Raw genomic sequence first — 15,530 nt, 5'->3', positions numbered from 1 at the left:
ATTCGCCACTCGTTTATGCCGTATTTCTCTTACACGCCCTTTTCATTTTGTTTGGCTTTCCACATTAAAAACTGAATCAATTTTTTTTTTCTTGAGCCAAATCTCAGTTGTCATTTTGTTTTTTGCTAGAAATATTATGAGCGAAAAGACCTTTAGAATTGTTATGTATCCATGGTTAGCCATTGGCCATCTCACCTCGTTCCTCCACATCTCCAATAAACTTGCAGAGAGAGGCCATAGAATCTTCCTCATCCTCCCATTAAACACCCAATCAAAGCTGCAACAATTCAATCTTCACCCAAATCTCATAACCTTCAACCCTATAACAGTCCCACAAGTCGAAAACCTCCCTAACGGAACAGAAACTACATCAGATGTTCCTTTTCCTCTGTACAAAAACCTACGCCACGCAATGGATCTCACAAAACCAGCCATTACACATCTTCTTCAAGAACTCGAACCAGATTTTGTGTTGTTCGATTTCGCCCACTGGCTGCCTGCAGTGGCCCGAAGCTTAGGCATTAAATCCATTTATTACTGCACCATAAGCCCTGCAGCTGTGGGGTACCTCGTCCGCGAGGAATCTTCTGCAGATGCTTTCGTGGAACCGCCACCTGGATTTCCGTCACGGGGAATATTCAAGCTTTACAGACACGAAGCGCGTGCTATCGAAAGGATTAACAATGAAATGGAATTCGAGAATAGCATTAACTTCGTGCAGCGCATGCTTATTGCTGCTGGTGAGTGTGATGCAATAGGATTCAAATCTTGCAGAGAAATGGAAGGTCCGTACTGTGAATTTCTCGAAAAGAAATTCAAGAAACCGATTATTCTTGCGGGCCCGGTTTTACATAAGGCCCCGATTTCGACTCTAGACGAGAAGTGGGCTAATTGGCTGAGTCGATTCGAAGCGAGATCCGTTATTTACTGTGCATTCGGTAGTGAAGCTAGGCTAGAAAAGGGTCAATTTCAAGAATTACTGTTGGGTTTAGAGCTGACAGGCCTTCCATTTTTTGCCGCCTTAAAACCGCCGAGAGGGGTCGAGACGGTGGAGGAGGCTTTGCCACGTGGGTTCGCAGATAGAACTCTGGGGAGAGGGGTGGTGCATGGGGGTTGGGTGCAACAGCAGTTGATGTTATCGCACCCTTCCGTGGGGTGCTTCGTCACACACTGTGGGTCGGGTTCATTGTCGGAGGCTATGGTGAATGAGTGCCGGTTGGTGCTAATCCCACATGTGGGTGACCAAATCATCAATGCGAGGTTGATGGCGGGAGATTTGAAAGTTGGGGTGGAGGTTGAGAGAGGAGATGAAGATGGGTTGTTTAGTAAAGAAGGTGTGGTGAAGGCAGTGAAGTTGGCGATGGAAGGTGGCTGTCAGATTGGGAAAGAAATTGGAGAAAACCATGCAAAATGGAGGGATTTCTTGTTGAGACAAGGGCTTGAGGATTCTTACATTGATGGTTTTATTGGAAATCTGCTTGGCCTCTTGTAATAATAATATTTCATTTTCAATTTTATATATATATATATATATATATATATATATATATATATGATGATGATGATGAAATCATAGAAAATGCTGTTTTGACAACACAAGGTGCCGACTGCCACGTGTCATGCAGCAGGATATCCTAAAAAAGTGCCTTCTCAGAGCTTCCTTCCTTCCCTGCATTCTCTCTCTCTCTCTAGAAAAGAGGTTCATGTTTGCAGGTTCTTTGAATACTCCGGTGAAAATGGCGGACACTGCTAATAAACTTACCATATTCATGTACCCATGGTTTGCCATGGGCCATATCACCCCTTACCTCCTCACCGCCAACAAACTCGCCGAGAGGGGCCACAAAACCACCCTAGTTATTCCTCCTAAAGCCCAATCCAAACTGGGCCCACTCAATCTCCACCCTGATCTCGTCCACCTTCGCCCCATTTCCATCCCCAAAGTTGAAGGCTTGCCGGCCCACATCGAAACCAGCAACGACGCCACCGTACTCGAACAGCAACTCCTCCGGCACGCCCTAGATCTCACGGAACCCACCGTCGAATCTCTGCTCTGCGATCTGAAGCCCGATTTGGTTATCTCCGACTTCGCCTACTGGCTGCCGGGCCGGGCGCGCCGCATGCAGATCAAGTCCGTCCACTTCAGCGCCGTCAGCCCGGCGGCGATGGGTTTCATGTTCGCCGGAGGCACTTCATCGACCGAGGATGATTTTTATTTTCCGCCGTCGATCAAGCTGTACAAACACACGGCACGTGATCTGGATTGGTTCAAGACGGCAAAGGAAATGGGCAGCGGGATAACGATGGAGCACCGCTTGACCACCGCAATTTCCGAGAGCGACGCGGTTTGCTTCAAGACGTGCAGTGAAATTGAAGGAGCCTATGTTCGATTTCTCGAAAACAAGCTCAAGAAACCAATCCTATTAACGGGCCCGTTGTTACCAAACCCGCAATCTTCTTCAACCGACGTAGACGAGAAATGGGCTAATTGGCTCAACAAATTCACGCCCAAAACCGTGATCTTCTGCGCTTTCGGCAGCGAAGCCGTACTAAGCAAGGAACAATTTCAAGAACTGTTGCTGGGTTTGGAGCTAACAGGGTTTCCTTTCTTGATTGCTCTAAGGCCACCTGCTGGATTCGACGCTATAGAAGAAGCTTTACCTAACGGATTTACAGAGAGGATTCGAGAGAGGGGGTGGTTTGTTCATGGTGGGTGGGTCCCGCAGCAGCTGATTTTGAAACACGCAGTGGTGGGGTGTTTTGTGACACATTGCGGGTACGGGTCAATGTGGGAGGGGCTGATGAACGAGTGTCGATTGGTGGCGCTGCCGCACGTGGCGGATCAATATGTGCAGGCGAGGCTTTTGAGTGGGGTTCTGAGAGTTGCGGTGGAGGTGGAGAAAGGGGATGAAGACGGGTTGTTCACTAAGGAAGGTGTTTGCGGTGCCGTTATGGCGGCTATGGCGGAGGAAAGTGGAGTCGGGGAAGAGGTGACGGTGAATCATGAGAAATGGAGGGGGATTTTGGGGAGTGAGGGGTTTCAGGATTCTTATTTTGATGCTTTTGTTGAGAACCTTCGGAAACTTCTCGATTAAATTTTAAATTCGGGCTCTGCTAGTGTTCCCGGATAAGTAGTTTCTAGTTATAAGAAGAAATAAAAGAACATGAACTCAGTCACATTTGAACTAATTAAGAGTGATAAAAGAACAACAAAAGATAAATGTACCATAAATTATAGAAACTATTATTGTATATAATGTTATAGAAACTAGTATGTCCGGTTGATGAATTTTCATTTCGAGTTTTAATCTTATCGATTTAAATCTTGGACAAAATACGATTTTCGTTAGCATCGATTTTCTTCTATTCGTTACGTTTTTATACGATTTTAGTGAACTTTTTATGATCCAAATCATTTCTTGTTTTAAATTTTAAAATTATTTTTAGCATATATTTTGAAATAAAATAAAATTACTCAAATTAGTTATCAGAATTAAATTTAATAGAAACATAAGTACATTTGAAATAGGAATTTCATAATTAAAAAAAAAAACTTAAGTGCTGTTAAAAAAAATCACAATTTCAATATAAAACTCTTGCGATTCACTATTTTGTAATTTAAGAAAAGAATTTATGATGATATAAATTTGACAGCATGATAAAATTAATTAAAAAAAATATAACTATATCTACAAGGTGTTTGTAAGCCACGCGCTTTTCTTTCCCAGTAAACACTTCCCCAAACTAGGGTTTAAAATAAAAAAGAAAGTGGGGAATCCGATTCAAGGAAGGAGCCAGTGAAAAGCGAAATACTCTCGAATCAGCTTCTTTCTTGTATATATATATATATATTAAGAAGAAGGGAAGTCGAACACTCAACGACACAGCGAAAATGGGAAGAGGGAAGTTCAAGGGCAAGCCCACCGGCCGCCGCCATTTCTCCACACCGGAGGAGATGCGTACGTTATTCTATTTCTAAGCTTTATTTTTTATTTATGATTTAATATTGACCTAGGATCTGTTTTTGTGTTGGGTGAGGGGCGCTGCGTGATAACAACGCATGTTTCTCGACCTATTTTGTTGTGGATTGCGAACAAATTTTTTTTCTGAATTGTTGTAGTTGAATTCATGTTACTTTTGTGTGAAATGATTTTCTGGAGTAGTGTTTATTGCCGCTGTTTCTGGGTTGAGATTTGAAAATTGGGGATTGTGAATCGAATACAGATAGAAATCTCAGAGTTGTAAAACCTAAAATCTTAATTACATAATTCCGAACACATCGTTTCAATTTAAATGAATTATTGTTTTTTCCCCTATTTCTATTGAAAGGAGTGTTGATTACAGCTTGGTTCTATGGATTGTCTATTTTCGAGGTTCTTTTTTAACATATGGATGATAATTTACAAACTTATGGATAAGATTAATGGAAAGATATTGCAGAAATTAAATGAGTAACTGGGAAATGATAGATAAATTGAAAGAATATGAGGGAATTTTGTGAAGGAAGAGAGTGATACTTGAGGAGGAAGCAAAATTAGTATTTCATCATGGTAAATAATTCCGTATCCGATATAAGAGATTAGAAATCTGCAGCAGCCTACTTAACAAGATATTTTATTGTTCAAGGATTGGACATTCGTAAGCCATTAGCTGCCTTTGATCTTTTTTAAGGTCCATTAATATTATATGTCTTTCCTCCTCGATTCCCACATGGAAAACAACCCTATCCTGCCTCACACTTGTTAATTTGTGATTGTTGGTCCAGTCAGCAAACGTAGCATGAGCACATGTGGAGAGAGATTGGGGGTGAGGGTGTGTGCAAAGAGGGATTTGTTTAATTTATCTGCCTATCTGGAATATTGTTTGGCATTATTTTATTAACCAACGGAATCTCATTTTCTTCCTCTCCTTTTTTGGTTGTAAATACAGTGGCTGGTACCTCTTCTCGTCCTCGCACTTTCAGAAAGGTACTTATATAGATGCAATTTTCGTAAACTTGTTTTTCATGTTTGTGAACAGTTCTTTTGAGTTTTATTGTGAAATGTGTTGAAAGAATAAAGATTAGTGTAGCATAGCTTAGAAAAAAAATGCTAATTATATTAATGATCAGTTCAATGAGAAGCCTTATAGTTAGGTAATATTTATAGGTTCTCAATCTGTCAGTAATTGGATCCTGTATACCTATGCTCATGTCATTATCATAATAACTACATATTATTTATTTTCTCTGAATTTTTTTTTGTGCTATCAGGAAGAAGCTGAGTTGGAAGAAGAAGAGACGTCTGATATAGAGTCTGGAGAGGAATCTGATGATGTATCTGAAGTGAGTACAAATTGTGGCTCTTGAACCTTTATATTTCTTTAGACATTTTTGACCTTAAATGAAATCGTTTGATAAGTAATTTTAACCCCGATCTTTGTCTATACTGTTGACAGAAAGTGAAAGGCACCGAGGGTGTCATTCAGATTGACAACCCCAATCTCGTAAAGCCGAAGAACATGAAAGCACGTGATGTTGATGTAAGTTACTAAATCAATCTAGATGTTTTTGTTACCCTCTTTTATGTATGTATTTTTTATGTTTAATCCGTTTAATGCTCGGAGCGCTGCTTTATGTTTGCAGTTAGAGAAAACAACTGAGCTTTCAAGGCGTGAAAGGTTTGTGAACACTTCCACTCATTTATGATATATTTTCTATATGTTTGTAAAGCAAATGGTGTTCCTTTGACGTTTCGTTCCTATTTTCTTAATAATACATCTGATTCGGGTTGGTTGTATTTTGAAATTTATCACCATATGATTCTGGTTTGATATGTTCTCCTCAGAGTGAACCTAATGTGATTCTGTCATTGCAGAAGTAGATTTCCAATTTTACCCCTACACCAACTTTTGTAGTTTCCTTAGTTAAGATTTGTTCTATTTGTTCTCAGAGAGGAGATTGAAAAGCAGAAAGCTCATGAAAGGTACATGAAGCTGCAAGAACAAGGGAAGACCGACCAAGCGAAGAAAGATTTAGGTAACTTATTTTAATCTGCTTAATTTTGTTCGACACCTTTGATCATGTTTAGGCATATCCGTTCCAATTTAGATTTATTTACCCCTGCCTGGTTAATTAAAGAATAGAAGGATCAATCGAGCATTCTAGAATGATTAGATTGCAAATTGCTTATGCTTATCGATTAAGATTAACAGTAAAAGACACTTCTCACACGCTGTACTTTTTCTCAACTTACAGAACGTTTGGCCCTTATACGTCAAGAAAGAGCAGAAGCTGCTAAGAAACGCGAAGAGGAGAAAGCTGGTAACTTCTTAAGATTCTTCTGTTTGTTATATCTCGATAAACATTGCCTTTGTTGCGGTTGGATTTATGTTTCATTTTCATTTGATGCAGCCAAAGAACAGAAGAAGACGGAAGCTCGTAAATGATCTTTTGGACATGAAATGATTTTTGTTTAGGTGGTTATTTCGAACAATATTGCTACTCGTATGTCGTGCTGTTAACAATGTTCATCCCGTTTTCGTTTTACTTTCTGCCAGATTTTATTGTATCTCGATAAAACATAATACCCGTGCATTTCGTTTTATATACAAGACTTTTAAAAATACTTTGAATTTCTTATGTGCATTTCTTTTTCTATTTATAACATCAATATTATTATATTTTACGTAATAACTAAATGAAAAATGAGTTGTTTTTTTTTTGAGTAATTCAAGTCATTACAAGGGAAAGTAGGGGAGGGGGACTCGAACCATAGACCTTTTACCCTATTGGTAAGTCTAGGTATCAACTCTCGAATTTGGGATCTATCCTTTCTATATTAAAATATTGGATTTTAGAATTTTCTTTTCTCAATTACGAATTATCAAAATGGAATTGAAATTGATTTAATATTTTGGAAAAGGAAAAAATAGAATTGGAAATAGTTCGACAATTAGAGCATCACAGCGTTCAGTAGAAGACCCAAAATCCAAATTTGCAGAGTATTTTTAACGATGAGCGACCCTCAAATTCCCGATCCCAAGTCCACTCAGAAGCCCTCTCCTCCGGCAAACCCACCCAAAATCCCCACCGCCGGCGAAGGGTTTTCTCATGGCCGCAGCTTCCCAAACCCGCCGGAATCGATGAATCCGGACGCGGCGACGCTCAGAGATCAATGGCGGTTCGCAATTAGACAGTACAGTAAGTGGTACTCTCACGCATGGGGCACCGCTATTCTCGCCGGTCTCTCGTTTTTCGCCCTCGGTTGGATTGTCAAAGGTTCGAATCCTCTCCCTTCCTTCAAACCGGCCAATTCGAACGGCGGTGATAACTCCTCTCCGTCCACTAGTGGTGATAAAGACAAAGCTGCTGCTGCTGCTCAAGTCCATCAACCTCGTTGATTGGGAATTGGGAATGGTTTGGCCTTCAAACCCTTTTCTTCCCCCTACTTTCTAAGAATTTTTTGGCTGATTAATTTTATTAAACAGTTCATGGAATTTCTTTTAATTCACAATTTTTTATTGGGCAAGTTTGCATTTCTTGTCAATTTTGTTGATCCTGTTTATTTCTGTGCGGTATAAGGATACAGTTTAGTTGAATTGAATTCTGTTGAATTGGGGAAACACATGAATGACATGTTTGAATGAAATGTTGCTCTATCAATCTTGAAATTATGATAACTTGCTTTGTGATATTATTAGCTGCCGCCTATCGTTCAAAAAATAGTGTAACATCTCCTAATGTTGCTTCGAACAAACTTTTATTCGGTTTTTCATCTTGTGTTTGTTGCTTTTTCGAGCATGTTACAATGTTTACAATTCGCTTACAATTCGCTACCGTGGATATTGCAATGTTTACTCGGTTACTCACATAGAGTGCGTATATTCCATGTACTTTTTGCATATGTACTCATATAGTAGTTCTATTTTGGTATGGGATGTGTTAATGCTAAATTTACTTACCCTTCGTTTATCTATTTCTGTTTTATTACAGGTGCCTCTGATCGTGTTCTTCTAGTGGATCGTGTTTTTCTCCCTTCGTTTATATGGTCAAGTTCAAAATGGTGGGTGCAAAACAATCTAAAAACCGTGTATATTTCCTTCAGCATGTTAGTAGCTAAAAGCTTTTCGGATATGAATATGAAGATGCTTGATCTTTGATGCTTACTTCCTTTTGCATCCCTAATAATATCTAAATACGCACGTTTGCCTTTGTCCTCTGTTTACTTTCGTTAAGAAATAAGAAAAATAAGCAGCACGTTTTCGTATGGAGTCACGTAACAAGGTTTCATCATATACATAATGTTATGATATAAATAACTCAACATCAAACAATATTCGATAGTTTCCTATGATATACGATATGATATACAACCTTGTAATCGTGTCGAGCTCGGTTTTTAGCCAGAGCAGCACCCGGTTTTCTTAACCGCAGAAACATCGTCTCTGCTTCCAATATTAATAGTTTGGCCCTTGGGCAGAGTAGCAGGGTCATCCCCTATTTCCAGAGCCTTTCTGCTCACGACGTGGTAGATTTGCGTCAGCACTTCGGTGAAGGCGTTTTCGACATTCATGGCTTCGAGAGCTGAAGTTTCCATGAAAAACGTGTTCTCCTTTTCTGCAAACTCTTTTGCATCTTGAGTCGGGATCGCACGAAGGTGACGGAGATCCGCTTTGTTTCCGACGAGCATTATTACAATGTTGTTGTCTGTGTGGGCCCGCAGCTCCTTAAGCCATCTTTCCACGTTCTCGAACGTCACGTGACGCGTCACGTCGTACACGAGTAGTGCCCCCACCGCCCCCCTGTAGTATGCACTTGTGATTGCACGGTACCTTCAAAACATGGGTATTTCTTGAAAATTTTGATAACATTAAAAAAACCAAAAAAAAAATCCCCCAATTCCAAATTACCAGGGAATATTCATTCATATGCCCATCAAGCAACGTTTAAATGAAACAATCAAAAAATAAAATTCATAACCAAAAGAAATATTAGAAAGATAACAAATGCATGACGTCAGCAACAAATTAAATGCATGAAGGAAGCTAAAAAAATGCATGACGTCATCACCTTTCTTGGCCGGCGGTATCCCAAATTTGGGCTTTAACGACCTTGTCGTCAACTTGAATGGAACGGGTGGCGAACTCAACGCCGATGGTTGATTTAGACTGCTGGCTGAACTCGTTCTTCGTGAAACGGGACAGGAGGTTGGATTTACCGACGCCGGAGTCTCCGATCAGGACCACCTTGAACAGGTAATCATAATCCTCGTCCCCTCTGTATGCTCCCATCCTTTTTTTTTTTTTTTTTCTTTTCCCCCTTTTCAGTATTATTATTTAATATGGTTTATGTTATGTGCATTAATTAGGGTTGAGAATATCGTGGGGAGTTGATTCTGCGTTTACAATTGTCTTTTTGCATGGAGGAATGAATGTTTGGTTGTTTGCTTCTTTTTTCCCTCCGAATATTTAGGGGGACTGTTGATATATGTTGCTGCCCCAAACCCGTCAACTAATCCGGGTCATACATTTGTTTAAGTGGATATATCTTACCGGGTTGGACCCGTTTCTAGGCCCATTAAGATAATTCAAGTATTTTGGCCCAACTAATATCTCTTGGCTCACCTTTGCCTTTTCTGATTTGTTGGGTTTCCCGCCCAATACTAATTTATCCTATGAATTTGTAATCTTGTACATATATAGGAAATGACTTTCTTTCTTTCTTTCTTTAATTTATTTATTTATTTAAAAGGTAAAAAGGAAAAAGTGAAATTAAAATTAACTTTAAGATTTAGTGAACTAGATCTCTAATTCAGCCAGGTCTGCGGAAGCAGTTGGCTATGTGTAGCAAAGCTAGCTACTGAATTATGGATACCTATATACAAGTAATAGAGAATATAAAAAAAAAAAGTTAATAAAAAAATATAAAAGTAGGTTAATTGGTGAAGTATGAAAGCACAAGTCATATGAAAAGGTTAAATTGGTTGAATTAAAAGTAGTCACAATATATCAAGAACAAGTAGGTAGGCACCCACATCGGGAATTTCGAAAAACACTTTGTCTCACCTTAAATAATCGACACCCCCATAACTCCGCTCAGACAAACATACCTTCTCAGTACGTACTTCCCGTACGTACCACTTTTTATTTAATAAAATAAAAAGAATTATACGTAATTATATATATACATTCAAAGTATATATGTGTGTTTCTAAATTGAAGTGATTTTGTTTGAATGATGATATATGATTACTGTCAAAACTGATGTTTCATGCACAACCCACCCCACAACTGTGGAGCAAACAGCTGACGTATAGTAACTAAACAGAAAATGGAATTATATTTGCAGTTTTATTGATATGATGTTTCATATATCCTTCAATCAATCACACGAATATATGTATATATATATGCAGTGCGTGTGTGTGTGTGTGTTTTTCAAAAGCACTGTTCTCATTATATCCATTTTGCACGTAATCAATCTGCGCCACTCAACCCCATATATATATTTGACCCGTCAATTATATACAAACAAATTAAATCACCACACATATATATTTTGGGTTGGTTAGTTAATTAATTAATTATTTTATTTTATTTTTGCATGAAATTAAAGAAAAGAAAATGCATATCTGCTGCAGTTTTGATTATTAGGGGGAAGCTAAGTTAAAAAAATAAAAATAAAAGCGTGCTCAAACAGTGGGATTAAATAAAAAGCCGAAGTAGGTATTTCTTCTTTGATTGACAACACACTGCTTCTTTCCAACAGTTGTCTTTTATTCCCTTTAAGCCATGCTTTTTCAAAACCTTTCATTTTTTTTTTTTTGAAAAATAAGACAATATATAATTGGAAAAAAATTGTCTCGTTGATCGATCAATTTAACTATTTTCTTATATTTTTAAAGAATTTTAACAAATATTTTAATTTAGCCGGACAATACTATTTTTTATTTTTTTTACAACATTAGAAAAACTTAGATTTGAAACTACATTAAAAAAACAAAAAACAAAATATAATAAAAACATAAGAAAATGCATATGGAGAAGTGCAGTGATGATAAAAAAGGAAGCAAACTAATTAATTAAGGTGGTTCGGTTCTTAAACCATACGTAGTGACTACTATTGTTCACAACATACATCAATTAATTTTATATTATATTATATGATAAACTAAGTATTACGAAAACAACCACAAAAGCCACGAAAATTAGAAATCTGATCCATCCATCCCCCTCGTTTCTTCTAAATCTGCGTGACAAATATACCACAAGCAAAACATAAATAACTTAAATTATCCAAGTCATTAATCTCTATTTAAAAAAAAGAATTAGGGTTTAAGAAAAAAAAGTCAAATGAAAATACCAAATCAATAGTGCGGTCAACGGGAGAAGGAGGGGCAAAAGGGCGGGAGAGATAGTAGAAGCCGCCGTGCTGAAGCGGCTGAAGGGTAACACCCCACTCGTTAGTGAGCACAGGGTGGCCGGAGGAATGAATCAGCACCGCATCTTCACCAAATGCTTCCCTCACACTGAACGGTCCATATCCAACCTCAAAGCACACGTCGTTTATGAACACCGTCGATCTTGTGGGCCCCACCGTTTCTCCTACACCTGTTCACATCAAATCACATCACATCACACTTAATCTTCTTACATCATCTTCTTCTTTTTTCTTTTTTTTTTTTTTTTTTTTTTACAATAATAAGCACAAGTCAATCCATGCAGACGTTCTGAGGGACAGAGGGAGCACAAATTCCGGGCTAAAGACAAATTCATCCTTGTCTCCTTCCGTAAATTACTTAAATGCCCTTCTTATAATATAACGTACTGAGATGTGCACAATTATCTGTCAATTCCATGAATAACTTAACCTTGTTTTGTTCATCACGATAAATAAATAAATAATTATGAATATTGAATGAACAGGCGGGGTTGCTTTAATTTAATTGCAGAAACCCTAATTTTTTATTTAAATTAAAAAAAAAAACAAAAAAAGAATATTATTATTATTACCTTGAAGAATTTGATTAATGGATGGCACAGAAAAAGGTGGAGGAAGACAAGGGTTTGGTGGTGCAGAAGTTGAAGCGTAGTTACTCAGATTTTGTTGATGGAATTTGAGCTTGTCGTCTTCTTCTTTCTTTGAAGATGGGTAATGGCCCATAAGCATCAGCTCACTCAGTAGAAAGTTACTCGGGACTGTGTTCTGATCGGCCACAATATTATCGGGAAAGTAAAACCCTTGTGTTATAGAAGACGGCGGAGGAGATTGGGTTGCTCCGGCGTTCTGCTGCACCGCCGGGAAAAAGAAGGGTTCCGCCAAGAACTCGTTAGCGTTGTTCGCATGGAAGAAGGGCTGGTTGACGGAAGCAGTGGGCGAATTCAGCAAGTCGATCACAGTGATCGGACCGACGGATAGGGACTTCTCGCTCGAGTTATTCGGTGATGATTTGTCGGAGGAGGACGAGGATGAAGACGGTGGAGGAGCGGCGGCGGCGGCGGCGGACGGCGGAGGGTGACGAGATTTGGGGGTGTGGTGGAGGTTCTGGCGGTGCTTGTGTTTGCTTCTGGATTTGCGGTTCTGAAACCAGTAGAAAACGTTGGCATCTCCGACTTGGCCGAACTCCTGCAACTGTGCCCTAATTTTTCTGATCTCGTCTCGGGGCGGGTTAACCATACCCGAATTGAAAATGGATTCAAGTATCCCGATTTGCTCCGGTCTAGGGTTCCATCTCGGTTTCGGCTCCGGGGTTCTCTCTTCACACCCTGACATATATACATATATATACATACATGAGATTAATATTTCTTGTAAAATAATTTTTATGTATATATAATTGTGGGGAAATTACGAGATTACCAGGGGTGTTGAAAGGGGTACGGGTGCAAGGAGAAGAGAGTAGAGTGGAGTTGACGTCATGCTGCTGCTGCCATTGATGGTGAGTTGTGGTGTTGCAGGGTTTGGATTTGAACATGCTTGGCCAGTGTCTGTTCGATGAAGCCATGATTTTATATGTATGTGTGTGTGTGTGTGTGTGGTAGTGTGTGTAGAGTATATAGTAGTGAGTGTTTTTCAGAGAGTGAATGGAAGTCTGGTAACAAGACACCTCCTCTTTATAGCCTCTTTTGCATCACCTACTCTCCTGTCTGTTTTAGAGAGAGAGAGAGAGAGAGAGAGAGATTAGAGTGAGAGATGATAATAAATGATTTATGAATGGATTAATTAATTAAAGCAAAAACCAAAAAAAAAAGGGTTTAATTAATCAAGAAAAAAAAAAAAAAGAGAAAACCCAGAACAAGAATCGCCTGCAAAGTTATAAGCAAAAAGGGAAACGGAATTAAATGAAAAGATGAGAGAGAGAGAGAGTTAGAGTACAGCAGGCCCATACCACCATTCCTTCATTACAAGAATGCAATAATAAAATCTAGAATACTTGTTGTTTACTCATGCAATAATAATATATATAATAATACACCCCCCCGTATGAGAAGCAAATAGAACAATTAAAGGGAGCACATGCCTCTGCTTATATTAGAATCTTCATCACAGTACTCACAGAGAGAGAGAGAGAGAGAGAGAGAGAGAGAGAGAGAGAGACCTTAATGCACGAGGGTGTGATGGTGCAGAGAGAGAGAGAGAGAGAGAGAGAGAGAGAGAGAGAGAGAGATGAGTTGTATCTGATGAGTTTGTCTCTTTGTATCAGATTATATCAATCTTGTTTGTGTGCAGTTTTCAATGAGGGTTTTTTTTTATTTTATTAAATTTTTTTTTTTTCTGCAGAAGAAGGTGAATAAATGGTGGGAGAGATGAAAGGATGTAGGCACAAAGGCACAGCACAAGATTACATGAGATATAGTTATAAATTATAATAATATTATTGTAATGCAAAAAAGAGGCTGTTGTTGCGTGGGATAAATAAATATTTAAATTAATAAAAGAGGAGGTGTTTGAAAGTCAATGTGTTCACGTAGGGTTTTGGGAAGCGGTGAGTTAAACCAAGGAAAGGAGAAAATAACTGATGCTTTTTATTAATTGCTCTATTTTTTTTTCATGCTTTAAATAATTTTTCTTTCTTTTTTTTTTCTTGGATTGATTAATGAATTTCAAATGAAGGGCTTTCAATATTCACATATTTGAATTGATACTCGTATATTAGGAAAAATTAGCCATTATTAATTAGCACTAAAAAAGAAATACTAAACACTCATATCATTACTTTTATTTGCATTAATAAAGAGTAATGATGGCGAAATTATGAAAATTGTAATGTTGAATTCTCAGGCGACAGATAATAAAATAAGAAGAAGGGAAAAAAAATCAAATTCGCAATTAATATGAGACAAAAGTAACAAGGAGTTCAAATTTGAAGGTATTTGTTTGTTCATTTTTTCCTCTCTATTAAATCAAAATATCATATAATTAATTAATTAATTAATTAAATGAATTGTGCAATTGTGTTGAATTTGAATTTGTATTAATTGCAGTATTTGACTGGAATTGCATTAATCACAAGGAAAGTTGGAAGGGCGATCAACTTTTTGATGATCCAATAACTACAATTTGTTTATGTATTCACACACTCACACTTTGTAGTAACTCTTTTGCAACTTTCTATGTAATTAAAATTAAGGAGAAGTAATTGTTTGGTCTATTTTGTGTCCCTCCCATTCCGACATTCAAATTAACCTTCACTCTAACTCCTCGTGCATTGCCTTTTTTCATCCTCAATTTTCAGTAGATTTTCATTTTGGGATTTTAAGTTCGAGAGGGACGAATGCATTAAAAAAGTTCTAAGCAGGGCCCTCAATACTATTATACACGATTTTTGGTTATTTCTATATAAAATAAAATGAATTCGAAAAATGTTTGGGGGGACATGGCCCCCCTGACCCTGTGCTGGCTCCGTCCAATGTATGTACTCACAAACATCATTATTCTTGAATATTCTAAAGAAAACTTTCTTCAAATCTATTGTGATATATAATACTCAATTATTCACTTATTAATCTAATCTTTTTTGCTAATATGAATTTGCCATACATAATAAGCCCTAGCTAGGCTAAATCATTTGGCATAGTTCGTTAATTAAATTAATGGCATTTAAGTGATAATATATATTTTGTTTTTTGGTTGGGTGAAAAGGTTGATGTACAAAACGCACAATCCCATCACAAGTCTTTCAATTACGAGTAGACCCATCATATATATATATATATATATATATATATATATATATATATATATATATATATTTATATATATATATATTTATATATATATATATTTATATATATGCTCGATATGGGTTACTACTTTTTTCTTCTTTTTTCCAGATCGAACGTGTGCAAAACTGGAGTTCATTATGGTGGGGGTAGTAATTTTTCAATAAAATAGAAATAAATAAATAACGTTTTGATGATATTAATTTATTTAATTTAATTTTTGTAATATAATGTGATCATGACTTTTCCTCTTTCACTGTGTAAACTTGAACCTTTTCTTCCAATTTGTCTGCTACAAAAATGGAGATTTGTTGGAGCTAGGGTAATTC

The 15,530-nt window shown here is 37.6% G+C and overlaps 5 protein-coding genes across 5 annotated transcripts; 3 read left to right on the top strand and 2 right to left on the bottom strand.

Annotated features, from left to right (window-relative positions):
- The first annotated feature begins 99 nt into the window (after positions 1–99).
- LOC105968815 (uncharacterized) lies at positions 100–3,188 on the top strand. Its single transcript, XM_088812473.1, has 2 exons — positions 100–1,489; positions 1,587–3,188. Exons 1-2 carry the CDS (start codon positions 137–139, stop codon positions 3,093–3,095), a joined length of 2,862 nt encoding a protein of 953 aa, XP_088668599.1. The 5' UTR covers positions 100–136; the 3' UTR covers positions 3,096–3,188.
- Positions 3,189–3,620: 432 nt separating this feature from the next.
- LOC105969086 (28 kDa heat/acid-stable phosphoprotein-like protein) lies at positions 3,621–6,603 on the top strand. The gene is made up of 8 exons (XM_012993822.2): positions 3,621–3,959; positions 4,930–4,967; positions 5,252–5,323; positions 5,437–5,520; positions 5,624–5,658; positions 5,931–6,016; positions 6,236–6,301; positions 6,392–6,603. Exons 1-8 carry the CDS (start codon positions 3,893–3,895, stop codon positions 6,424–6,426), a joined length of 483 nt encoding a protein of 160 aa, XP_012849276.1. The 5' UTR covers positions 3,621–3,892; the 3' UTR covers positions 6,427–6,603.
- A 272-nt stretch (positions 6,604–6,875) lies between these two features.
- LOC105969156 (hypothetical protein) lies at positions 6,876–8,191 on the top strand. The gene is made up of 2 exons (XM_012993899.2): positions 6,876–7,396; positions 7,973–8,191. The coding sequence occupies exon 1, from the start codon at positions 6,994–6,996 to the stop codon at positions 7,378–7,380; it is 387 nt and encodes a 128-aa protein (XP_012849353.1). The 5' UTR covers positions 6,876–6,993; the 3' UTR covers positions 7,381–7,396; positions 7,973–8,191.
- A 47-nt stretch (positions 8,192–8,238) lies between these two features.
- On the bottom strand, positions 8,239–9,400 carry LOC105969155 (ras-related protein RABA1f). Its single transcript, XM_012993898.2, has 2 exons — positions 9,050–9,400; positions 8,239–8,811 (listed from the first exon to the last, which is right to left on the bottom strand). The coding sequence occupies exons 1-2, from the start codon at positions 9,268–9,270 to the stop codon at positions 8,379–8,381; spliced, it is 654 nt and encodes a 217-aa protein (XP_012849352.1). The 5' UTR covers positions 9,271–9,400; the 3' UTR covers positions 8,239–8,378.
- A 1,592-nt stretch (positions 9,401–10,992) lies between these two features.
- HB-3 (homeobox-3) lies at positions 10,993–13,414 on the bottom strand. The gene is made up of 5 exons (XM_012993756.2): positions 13,368–13,414; positions 12,839–13,125; positions 11,992–12,744; positions 11,342–11,589; positions 10,993–11,227 (listed from the first exon to the last, which is right to left on the bottom strand). Exons 2-5 carry the CDS (start codon positions 12,981–12,983, stop codon positions 11,222–11,224), a joined length of 1,152 nt encoding a protein of 383 aa, XP_012849210.2. The 5' UTR covers positions 12,984–13,125; positions 13,368–13,414; the 3' UTR covers positions 10,993–11,221.
- Positions 13,415–15,530: the final 2,116 nt, after the last annotated feature.

Source organism: Erythranthe guttata, chromosome 13, assembly GCF_056151865.1.
Source record: "Erythranthe guttata isolate IM_541 chromosome 13, IM_541, whole genome shotgun sequence".
NCBI lineage: Eukaryota > Viridiplantae > Streptophyta > Magnoliopsida > Lamiales > Phrymaceae > Erythranthe > Erythranthe guttata.
The sequence above is the reverse complement of the archived record's forward strand: the minus strand, read 5'-3'. Positions and strand labels throughout refer to the sequence as shown.